General features: G+C 40.8%; 1 protein-coding gene across 1 annotated transcript in view; it reads left to right on the top strand.

The window, feature by feature from the left end:
- The window catches only part of LOC138853106 (GDNF family receptor alpha-3-like), a 76,555-nt gene that overhangs the window by 23,889 nt on the left and 40,166 nt on the right, over positions 1-12,500 (top strand). The window contains exons 3-4 of the mRNA XM_070087729.1: positions 6,016-6,112; positions 9,545-9,685. Of these exons, the coding sequence (XP_069943830.1) occupies positions 6,016-6,112; positions 9,545-9,685 (238 nt within the window). The remainder of the gene's footprint in view (positions 1-6,015; positions 6,113-9,544; positions 9,686-12,500) is intronic.

A 12,500-nucleotide genomic window follows, 5' to 3' on the forward strand; every position in this document is an offset into this window, starting at 1 on the left:
TGTGATGAAGTACACTTTCAGCAGTTAGAATGTGATGAAGTACACTTTCAGCAGTTAGAACGTGATGAAGTACTCGTTCAGCAGTTAGAACGTGAAGTACACGTTCAGTAGTTATAACGGAAAGTATGGGAAGCACCATCAGCCGCCCTGCCTCTCTCTACTCTCTACCTCAGACTGACCCACCAGTGCCTAGAGGATGGTGGCGTTCAAAGCCATGCTATGGTCAGCAGCAACGTGAATAACAGTCAGTGATTCACACAGACGGTTGGTAGTGAGTCATCTACTGGTAACTGGTTACTGGTAACTAGTACTGAGACACGTTCAGTAGTTAGAACGTGATGAAGTACACGTTCAGTAGTTAGAACGTGATGAAGTACACGTTCAGTAGTTAGAACGTGATGAAGTACACGTTCAGTAGTTAGAACGTGATGAAGTACACGTTCAGTAGTTAGAACGTGATGAAGTACACGTTCAGTAGTTAGAACGTGATGAAGTACACGTTCAGTAGTTAGAACGTGATGAAGTACACGTTCAGTAGTTAGAACGTGATGAAGTACACGTTCAGTAGTTAGAACGTGATGAAGTACACGTTCAGTAGTTAGAACGTGATGAAGTACACGAACAGCAGTTAGAACGTGATGTACGCGTTCAGCAGTTAGAATGTGATGAAGTAAACGTTCAGCAGTTAGAACGTGATGAAGTAAACGTTAAGCAGTTAGAACGTGATGAAGTACACGTTCAGTAGTTAGAACGTGATGAAGTACACGAACAGCAGTTAGAACGTGAAGTACGCGTTCAGCAGTTAGAACGTGAAGAAGTAAACGTTCAGCAGTTAGAACATGAAGAAGTACACGTTCAGTAGTTAGAACGTGAAGAAGTACACGTTCAGTAGTTAGAACGAACTGTCATTAAAAAATATTTATATAAAATTTCCAACCATTGAATTAAGAATTAATTAGTGATTATCGCAGCTCCTGGCTAAGTCATACAACCACTTAGGTATACCTGTGGTCGAAATGTTTCGTCTGTACAGCAGGTTTCTTCAGTCCAATGTAGAGGCGATTACCACACGGAAGACAGTGGAAAGAAGCGAAGTGGAAATTTTGATGTGATCAGTCCCTTACTGTAATTAATTCAAATATTATTAATGAAGGTTAGTTGTGAATAAGAATGATAATAATAATTCATTATTATTATTAAATATTCGCAATAAATCGCTAGATAATGCTAAATCATTCAGCGTTGTACACATTTCAGTCATATTTTTTATTCAATGTTTACGTTTTCCTTGTATCTTCAGCTTTTTTGTAATAGTTTCAATACTTCCTCAGTTTTAAGCATTATTTTTATATACATGGTGGAGCGCTGTACCTGGAAGGGTCAGAGAGTGCTAGGAGAATGGGAAGTAAAAAAAGAATGCTTTCTCTTCTCGGACATCAATGCCAGAGTTTCTTCTCTGACATCAATGCCAGAGTTTCTTCTCTGACATCAGTGCCAGAGTTTCTTCTCTGACATCAGTGCCAGAGTTTCTTCTCTGACATCAATGCTAGAGTTTCTTCTCTGACATCAATGCCGGAGTTTCTTCTCTGGCATCAATGCCGGAGTTTCTTCTCTGGCATCAATGCCAGAGTTTCTTCTCTGACATCAGTGCCAGAGTTTCTTCTCTGACATCAATGCTAGAGTTTCTTCTCTGACATCAATGCTAGAGTTTCTTCTCTGACATCAATGCCGGAGTTTCTTCTCTGGCATCAATGCCGGAGTTTCTTCTCTGGCATCAATGCCGGAGTTTCTTCTCTGACATCAATGCTAGAGTTTCTTCTCTGACATCAATGCTAGAGTTTCTTCTCTGGCATCAATGCCGGAGTTTCTTCTCTGGCATCAATGCCGGAGTTTCTTCTCTGACATCAATGCTAGAGTTTCTTCTCTGACATCAATGCCGGAGTTTCTTCTCTGACATCAATGCCGGAGTTTCTTCTCTGGCATCAATGCCGGAGTTTCTTCTCTGGCATCAATGCCGGAGTTTCTTCTCTGACATCAATGCTAGAGTTTCTTCTCTGACATCAATGCCGGAGTTTCTTCTCTGACATCAATGCCGGAGTTTCTTCTCTGGCATCAATGCCGGAGTTTCTTCTCTGGCATCAATGCCAGAGTTTCTTCTCTGACATCAATGCCGGAGTTTCTTCTCTGACATCAATGCCGGAGTTTCTTCTCTGACATCAATGCTGGAGTTTCTTCTCTGGCATCAATGCCGGAGTTTCTTCTCTGACATCAATGCCGGAGTTTCTTCTCTGACATCAATGCCGGAGTTTCTTCTCTGTCATCAATGCCGGAGTTTCTTCTCTGATATCAATGCCGGAGTTTCTTCTCTGACATCAATGCCGGAGTTTCTTCTCTGGCATCAATGCCGGAGTTTCTTCTCTGGAATCAATGCCAGAGTTTCTTCTCTGGCATCAATGCCGGAGTTTCTTCTCTGGAATCAATGCCAGAGTTTCTTCTCTGGCATCAATTCCAGAGTTTCTTCTCTGAAATCAATGCCAGAGTTTCTTCTCTGGAATCAATGCCGGAGTTTCTTCTCTGGCATCAATGCCGGAGTTTCTTCTCTGACATCAATGCCGGAGTTTCTTCTCTGGCATCAATGCCGGAGTTTCTTCTCTGGCATCAATGCCAGAGTTTCTTCTCTGGAATCAATGCCAGAGTTTCTTCTCTGGAATCAATGCCAGAGCTTCTTCTCTGGCATCAATGCCAGAGTTTCTTCTCTGGAATCAATGCCAGAGTTTCTTCTCTGGAATCAATGCCAGAGTTTCTTCTCTGGCATCAATGCCAGAGTTTCTTCTCTGGAATCAATGCCAGAGTTTCTTCTCTGGCATCAATGCCAGAGTTTCTTCTCTGGAATCAATGCCAGAGTTTCTTCTCTGGCATCAATGCCAGAGTTTCTTCTCTGGCATCAATGCCAGAGTTTCTTCTCTGGCATCAATGCCAGAGTTTCTTCTCTGGAATCAATGCCAGAGTTTCTTCTCTGGCATCAATGCCAGAGTTTCTTCTCTGGCATCAATGCCAGAGTTTCTTCTCTGGAATCAATGCCAGAGTTTCTTCTCTGGCATCAATTCCAGAGTTTCTTCTCTGGAATCAATGCCAGAGTTTCTTCTCTGGAATCAATGCCAGAGCTTCTTCTCTGGCATCAATGCCAGAGTTTCTTCTCTGGAATCAATGCCAGAGTTTCTTCTCTGGAATCAATGCCAGAGTTTCTTCTCTGGCATCAATGCCAGAGTTTCTTCTCTGGAATCAATGCCAGAGTTTCTTCTCTGGCATCAATGCCAGAGTTTCTTCTCTGGCATCAATGCCAGAGTTTCTTCTCTGGAATCAATGCCAGAGTTTCTTCTCTGGCATCAATGCCAGAGTTTCTTCTCTGGAATCAATGCCAGAGCTTCTTCTCTGGCATCAATGCCAGAGTTTCTTCTCTGGAATCAATGCCAGAGTTTCTTCTCTGGAATCAATGCCAGAGTTTCTTCTCTGGCATCAATGCCAGAGTTTCTTCTCTGGCATCAATGCCAGAGTTTCTTCTCTGGAATCAATGCCAGAGTTTCTTCTCTGGCATCAATGCCAGAGTTTCTTCTCTGGAATCAATGCCAGAGTTTCTTCTCTGGAATCAATGCCAGAGCTTCTTCTCTGGCATCAATGCCAGAGTTTCTTCTCTGGAATCAATGCCAGAGTTTCTTCTCTGGAATCAATGCCAGAGTTTCTTCTCTGGCATCAATGCCAGAGTTTCTTCTCTGGAATCAATGCCAGAGTTTCTTCTCTGGCATCAATGCCAGAGTTTCTTCTCTGGCATCAATGCCAGAGTTTCTTCTCTGGAATCAATGCTCCTCATTATTTTTTTTCTTCTCGTGCATAATTTTTAATGGCATTGTTCATTTTCTTCTACATCTTTCAGTTGTTTTCTTTATAAACTTTTTTTATTGTTAGTTTCTTAACCATCTTTCTTTTTGTCTTCAAGATTATTTATTCAGAGTTTTCTCTTTTCTTTTAAAATTTATTTCTTTTCCTACCTTTCTGACTACTTAATTTTTTACCCCTTTTTTTTCTTGAATAATATAACTTTCTCTAATATATGTTTTAAACAACGTTTAAAGAGTTATTTCAATTTCTTACATCTATTTCACATTATCATTCATTATCTTCACGACTCTTGCCTTTCCATTTTCTCGGGTTCCTTATACTTAAGTATAAATAATCTATATTTCTTTTTTATTTTATATTGGTTCTACATTGTAATATATCAGATACTTATATCAGTCCAATGTTTTCCTTGCTCACTGTTCGTCTTAATTATTTCAGTCATTTTCAACCTCTTCTCGTCTTGTCCAATTTTAGTTGCATACTCTTTATATGTTATGTTGTGAGTCACCATTAGTGAACAGAGGATCGAGCCTCCAGCTCAGTGTGTTGAATGATCCATAAGGCTTTAGCGCTTCACATCAATAAAATAATAAAAACTATTTCAGTATTTGTGAACCCATCGATCCATATTTTGAACGTTTTTTTTTTTTTTTTTTTTTGTAATCGCTGCACCTTGGGTTGCCCTGGTGACCAGTATCAATACTAACCCTTCAGTATGCCGTAACACACTTTTTGCCAATATTATCGTTTTGATTTATCATCCATAAGACAACTGGACATTATTTTTTTACTGAAGCCACTCTGTTACTTTATAAATGAATGATGTACTGTGTGTGTGTGTGTGTGTGTGTGTGTGTGTGTGTGTGTGTGTGTGTGTGTGTGTGTGTGTGTAGAGGGATGGACACTCGAGCAGTGGCTGGCAGCACTACGAAGGTAAGGCTTCGATACTGGCGTTCGGTTAAGAGACATATAATAAACAAAAATAATAGTGATCTTCACTCGGTCTCTGCCATGGCGTTTATGAAGTGCAAAAAAATCTCCTGCAGTGGAGTTCACGGCAATACTTTTTACAGAGTGCAACTCTCTCGCCTCACCCCAGCAACCCCACACCACAGCTGCGAGGTTCTAATACTCCTCTTGCCTCACCTCAACCCCAGCAACCTCCACCAGAGCAGCGAGATGCTGCTACTTCCCTTGCCTCACCCTAACAACTTTACACCATAGCAGCGAGGCTCCCCACTTCCCTTGCCTCACCCAAACAACTTTACACTATAGCAGCGAGGCTCCCCACTTCCCTTGCCTCACCCTAACAACTTCACACCATAGCAGCGAGGCTCCCCACTTCCCTTGCCTTATCCCAACAACCTACCCCCCCCCCCCCCGCAACTATAGCAAGAAGGCTCTGCCACTCCTCTTGCCTCACCTCAACCCCAACGACCCACACCACAGCAGGGATATTCTACCACTCCTCTTGTTGCTTGCCTCACACCTACCCTCCAACAACCCTCATCACCTCAGCCTTCATCAAGGATACGCAAGTGTTGCTCAACGAGAAAACAGTATTTTGCCTGCAGATTTGTCTGTTTTTAGGCAGCCCAGTGAAAGCATGGAGAAAGCATGATGGTGTAGGAGCACAAAGTCTTGCCTGACGCACTGAAGAATTACCAACAGTAGAAAATGCAACTCTTGCACACTGTTAACAGTAGTAGTGACCAATCATCTGTTAATGGTAGTAGAAAATGCAGCTCTTGCACTCTCTATGTTAGAAATCTATAAACACGTGTCTGTTGTTGATACATATGTCTCATGGGTAATGTATGATCATAAAATAGGTAAATAACATAAATACAATAATTTAATTAATAATTTTAATTCATGACAATTGATTAAATAACTTATTCACTGCCAAATCAATTGAAGTACAGTTAATCTGATTAATATAACAAATTCGATGACCCACGATAGCATTTACAGTTTCTCTAAAATTCACGGTCAGATATACGAAGACAACGTTACATGGGGACAAACAAAGCATACATTACCATTGCTTATGAGTTCCATTTCCTCCCCGTGTGATAATGTTGTTGTTCCTCTTTCCCCGTTGGTGACGCGGTACAGAGTCTGACCACAACTTGTCTCTGGAGCAGCTCAAACATGTGGCTGGTACCTGTCAATCAGCCCTCGAAGACTGCATGACGGAGTCAACGTGTCGAAGGTGAGTCGAGAAGGGAATCTCGCATCCAGAGTGAGGGGGTTGCAAAACCTTCATGCGGTGATTACTGAATGGTGTTATAGGTTTGTGGCTGTTTCTGTCGAGATGATATTAGTGCTAGAGGCATGAAGACAGTCACCACTTACCAGAATGCATATGTGAATGTAATGTATTCATCTAGTAGTGTCTGCGGAGGTAGATGCGTGTGCGTGTGTGTGGGTGTTGTTATATCTACTCTTACAACTTTGTGCGGACTTTGCTTTCACCAGCTTTCTTCATTTGTTTACCGCCCTAAGACTGAAATAATTTCTAATATATCGGTGGCGCATCTTTGTTCTTAGCTTCAACTTATGCCGTCCTGCCCCCCGTGATTCATGATTTCAAATTGTCTGTACCGTTTGTTCTAGCCACACTTCTGAATACCTTATACGTCGTTACCGAGTAACCTCTGGTTCTTTTCTCTTCCTGGGCTAGATTTATTTTTTAGCCTCTTCTCAAAGTTCAAGTTCTCTCAGATCTTGTATCAGCCTTGTTGCAATCCTTTGTGGTTTCTCAAGCTTCTGAACGTAATTTCTCAAGTGTGAACTCCACATCGGTCCTGTGCACTCTAAGGTAAGTCTGACATACGTCCTCCAGCATCCCTCATTGAGGTTTTTGAAAGCAGTTCTAAAATTTGATGACCTCACATGCGCAGTTAATGCTATGCCGTTTGTATAAACCTTTGACAGTATATTCTGTGTATTAATTACTCTGTGTATTAATAACTTGAAAACATGATTCTTTTTTCTCCTCTTTCTACCTCTTCTCTTTTCTATTTTTCCTTTTTCTTGCTTTGAGATTCCTTACTTCTGCCTTGGGTGTTCTGTCCTTCCCTTACCTCTTCCTCCCCCCCCCCTTCCTGTGTTTTAGGTTTTACCCTTTGTGGACCCTTAGCTCTCCTGCAGTGCTCCTCTTTCTTGGCCTTTGTCCGACTCCACTACTACCTTCACTTGTGCCTCCCTTCACCATTCACTCCCTCTCTCTCTTCTTGTCCCACCAATCACTCTCGCTACTTTATACTACCACTACTACTGCTACTACTAATTACACTACCAGCCTTATCCCTACCACTGCTAGTTCTACTACTTCCACTACCTGCCTTACTACTGACACTACTACTCCTCCAACTTCTCTTGTCCGGTCCCTGCCAACTGGCCTATATATACTGGCACCATCTCTCTTTTCTGTTACAGTGACTATAAATGGTCCAAGTCTGACCGAAACGTTGTCGTAAGCTCCTCTCTATTATGTGCGGGTTATTTGTATATTATTCCGGTCATGGAATTGTGTCTTTTGGTTCTTTAATTACTCTCAGGTTATTCCCTTTACTTGCTTCCTTTAACTTCTTCCCTCCCAGTGTACACATTTTATCTGAGCTTCCTTCGTCCTCCATGGCTTGCATTACCTTACGTTTGTCTGTCGCCACTTGTCTGACCCTCCTTCAGATTGTGGAAATCTTCTTGTACCTTGTTTATTTCCATTAGATTTCTTATTCTTCTCATTCGTTTTAAGACATCACCAAGTCTTTCGCGTATATTAGGAAAAGTAAAGGAGCTAGTACCGAACCTTGTGGGGCCTACTTATTACTCCCACCAATCATTGTTTCCTTTATTACAGTCGCTATCTGTCTTATGTCTTTTATGTACTAAGTGTTCCATAATAATATTTTTCCTTGAATCCTTGCCCGATCTTTTAATTTGCAGGTCCCTTCGGTGTGGTACTGTATCTAATGCTTTCCTGCGGTCCAAGAATATGCAGAAGACCCACCATTTTCTCTCCTGCTCAATTTCCGTTATTTTATCATAAAATGTCAGCAGATTCGTAATGCAGGAAGTCCCTATATCCTTCCTGGTTTTTCGTCTCCAAATGTATCACCAATTTTTTAACAAGTACTTTGCAAAATATGCATATCAGTAAAATGACGTCTAATAGAGTGCATCATGCCTCCTTACATACTGGATCCAATTTGCAGTTTTCCAACTATCTGGTACTTGTTACGTACAGTCGTAATAAGTTTGCTCAATTCTTTCTCCCCTAATGATACTTGTTTGACACAGCAAAACCATGGAATCTTGGTATAGAGAATATCTTCTAGAACGCCATTGCTACAGATACATTGCTAAATCTTATAGTTTTAGCGGTAACTAGTGCCCTCTGCAACTTCATTATTTGCTTCGACATTTCGATGCAGTTCATTTTCATCTGATCTGTTTTTAGTGCTGTGGATACTGTCCTTGTCTTCTCGGTGAGCACTCTAATGAATCTGCTACTTATTTCCTGGCATGCCTCCCTGTCTGGTTCATTCAGATTTCCTTCCTCCTTCAGTTTTATCACTAGATCTTTAAGTGTCATCTTCTCTCTTATATGGCTATAAAGCAGTTCGGCACTGATTTTACCATTGACACTCAAACTAACGTTCGGTCTCTCCTCATATTTTAACATGAAATAAGGTCACAGTAAACAGGTGATATCACAGTATGCAAAATAACCACAGTGAAAAAAAATAGTGATATTTCACGCGCTTGCGACAGTGCTTGGAATTTAAATATCGTTTTTTCACTGTGGTTCTTTTGCATATCTTAACATATTTGATTCTAGTTCTTCTGATTAATTCCTTGTTATCTGTCATTCACCAACTCTGTATTTTTCCATACTATATTTCTCAATTCTTTGGCCTTCCTTCAGTTTCTGTTAATTAATATCCTTTCAATTTTCCCATTTCCTTTTCTCCTGTTTGGTATGAATTTTACTGTAAACTCCGGACATGTTTTTCTAGGTTCTTCATCATGTCAAGGACTGACTTACATTTAATTTTATCACGCATTCCATTTCGGATGCCTCTCACTCTAGTATTGTCTCATCTCCTGAAGCCTGGTTGGACACTAATCCATATTTCCGACATTCTAAACTTAGTACAGAATGGTATCTGATACCTAGTAATTCTCTGTAGTTAATTTCTCGATGTCTAAATCGCCTAGGCTGAAGACCAGATCCAGTCGTACAGGTTGAACTCTGTCATTTTTTTTTTTTTGCATTTTTGGATGAGTTTGTGTGTGTGTGTGTGTGTGTGTGTGTGTGTGTGTGTGTGTGTGTGTGTGTGTGTGTGTGTGTGTGTGTGTGTGTGTGTGTGTGTGTGTGTCTACAGAGTGTAATGTTGAAAATGCGCATTTATCAGGCTTTCAAAAACTTATATATTGTTACTTTTAATTTGTTAAAATTCATATGGTATAGGAAAGCTAACCTTGACAAGCAGCAGAAGCTTCCAGACAACACAAACTTAAAACATGTTTGCACATAATTTAAATCAAAATTTAAATATGAGCAATTTGCATGGTGTATATTAAGGGCATAACTTCACTCTTTTATCGTACCATAAGTTCTGTCTCTCTCTCTCAGTCACCTGGAGATGGTAAGCAGCCACTGCGACACCGCCTACTGTCACAAGGACGCCTGCAGGAGCTCCATTCAGGATATTTACAAGTTCCTGCTGGAAACTAACCAAGATCTCGCCCTCAAGATTGCTCTCTGTGTCTGCAGGTCAGTAGGTCTCCTCAGCCTCCTTCCAACACCTGGTGTCGCGCTGGATCACTTCGTGTTATGGAGAGTAAAGTTTGTTAATTACTTACGTAGGCCAGTAGGTCTGTGCAGCCGCTTTCTAGCACTCAGTATCTTGCTGAACCATATCTCGTTTTAATAAGTTACAGTAGAAAAGGAATATGATACTCGCTCAGGTCAGTGGTCACGTGCGGTCATACCTGCCCTAAGCTGTCTGGGATTAGCGTGGGGTGTTACCAAGCACCATGGCTTGTTGTAGAGTGTTTTAAATTCGCAGGTTAAAGTGTTAAAGAAGGAGATTCTACTTCTTCAGGAGGAAAATAGAAGGCCGAAGCTTCGTCTAGATGGGTTTGGGAGTGAGTGTGGGATGGTGGTAGCTGGTGAGGAGGAAAAAGTTTGGAAAGTGGCAGCCGCTTTAAGTGGCAAGTGGTTCACAATTCAGGAAGAAGGATAATAAAGAAGGTTAATAGAGATGTGAAGGTAGGAAATCGATTCTCTGTTCTCCAGGACGAGTGTACTTCAGTGGTTAGTGAGATTAAAGGTACCACTGACTCCCCTGCTTATCAAGGTAAGAATATTCTGATTATAGGAGATTCTCAGGTAAGATATATGGACCGTGCATTTTGTAACAGAGAAAGATCAGACAGGGTGTGTGTCTCCCAGGAGCTGGTGTTGGTGACATAGTCAGCAGGTTGGATAGTATTATGTCAGGCAATGGGAGCAAGCCCATTATCTGTCTTAGTGCTGATGAAAATGACATCGGGAATGGCAGGAGACAGGAGCTGCTGGATAAGTATAGGTCAGCCATAGATGTAGTCAGGTCTAAGGGAGGGATCCTAATCAAATGTAACATCTTGCCTAGAAGGGAAGTGGGCAATGAATGGACGTCTAGGGCAATTGGTATAAATTGCTGGCTAGACAGGCACTGCAAGGAACTTGCAGTCCCATTCATTGATAACTGGGATATATTCTATGGCAAGCGTGATATGTATGCGTGATATGGGGATGGAGTGGTTGCATTAGCCAATTCGATTGCGGGGGTCATTGATGACTTGTCTAGGACTTTAAACTGATAGATTATAGAAGTATGGGTGTCTGTGGGAAACAATCAGGCTGCAGTACTAGGGTTGAAAACGGCAGATATAACCAGGATACCTCAGGGATATGTATAAAAGACAATATTCAAAATAAAGTTGCTAGTCAAGACAAATCTTTTGATCAACAAACAAAGAGAGATAGTAGAGGACAACGAGTGACTAGCTCCCTTAAGGTTTACTATACAAATAGTAGGAGTCTAAGAAATAATATAGATGAGCTAAGATTACTTGCAAGTGCAGGTAATATAGATATAGCTATAACAGAGACCTGGTTCAACTTGAATGACAGAGAAATGTCTTCTGAATGCAACATACAGGGTAATAAAGTATTCCATACTGATAGGGTCAACAGGAAGGGTGATGGAGTGGCGATGTAAATCAGAGATAATTTAAATTGTTGTGATAGACAAGATATAAGATTAGAAACATCGGACACAGAATTTGTTTGGCTACAGTTTATCGAGGGTCGTGAAAAGTTAATTTTGGGTGTGATTTAAAGGCCCCCCAAACCTTGGTAGAGAGTGCAGTAAGCTGCTATGGGGCGAAATTCATAAGGCATCTAGATATGAAAATGTTGTCTTAATGGGAGATTTTAACTTTAGACAAATTGACTGGAACATTCTGACAGGAAATCTTGAGTCTAGTGACTTTCTTTATACGGTTCAGGATTTCTTTTTAAAACATTTTGTGACAGAATGAACTAGAGGAAACAATCTGCTTGACTTGGTTCTTGCCAACAAAGATTCACTAATTAATAATCTTGAGGTTAATGATGAGCTTGGGGAAAGTGATCACAAATCACTTAGTTTCAATATATTATGGAATTACCCAGTAAACTGCAATCAAGTCTTAGTCCCAGACTTTCGATTGGCTGATTTCATGGGACTGAAAAATTACCTGGGTGGGCTAAATTGGGATGTCCTGACTATGGGTCAGGTAGGTGATCTTGGTTGCCAATATGACGTTTTTCAGAGCATAGTTCTAGCTGCCCAGACAACTTTTGTTCCGAGTAGGGAAATTAGATCTAACAAAAATGATCCCAAATGGATGAACAACAAATTAAAACATCTCAATGGTCAAAAGAGAGGCATCTATAGGAGTAACAAAAGAGGGGAGGGGCAATTAAGAAACCAATATATTCAATTAAAGAGAGAAATGAAAAAAGGAATAAAAAAAGCAAAAAGGGATTATGAGACTAACGTTGCAAGGGATTCGAAGACTAACCCAAAAGGGTTCTTTCACGTATACAGAAGTAAGATTAGGGACAAGATTGGCCCACTTAAGAGTAACTCTGGTCAGATCACTGACAGTGATAAGGAAATGTGTGAAATTTTCAATTCTTACTTCTCAGTTTTTACTCAGGAAGATAGCGAAATTCCAGAAATAATAGATTATGTCGAACAGGACGATAATAAACTATGCACGACTGCGGTAACTAGTGACATGGTCCTCAGACAAACAGAGAAATTAAAAGCTAACAAATCCCCAGGTACTGATGAACTGTTTGCAAGGATGTTAAAGGAATGTAAAGAGGAACTTAGCATACCTTTTGCTAATCTTTTCAATATATCACTACAAACTGGCATAGTGCCTGAAAAGTGGAAAATGGCAAATGTAATACCTATTTACAAGGCAGGTGACAGGTCCTTAGTTTCGAGCTATATACCAATAAGCCTTACCTCCATAGTGGGAAAATTTAT

This window comes from Cherax quadricarinatus, chromosome 22, assembly GCF_038502225.1.
Source record: "Cherax quadricarinatus isolate ZL_2023a chromosome 22, ASM3850222v1, whole genome shotgun sequence".
Lineage (NCBI taxonomy): Eukaryota > Metazoa > Arthropoda > Malacostraca > Decapoda > Parastacidae > Cherax > Cherax quadricarinatus.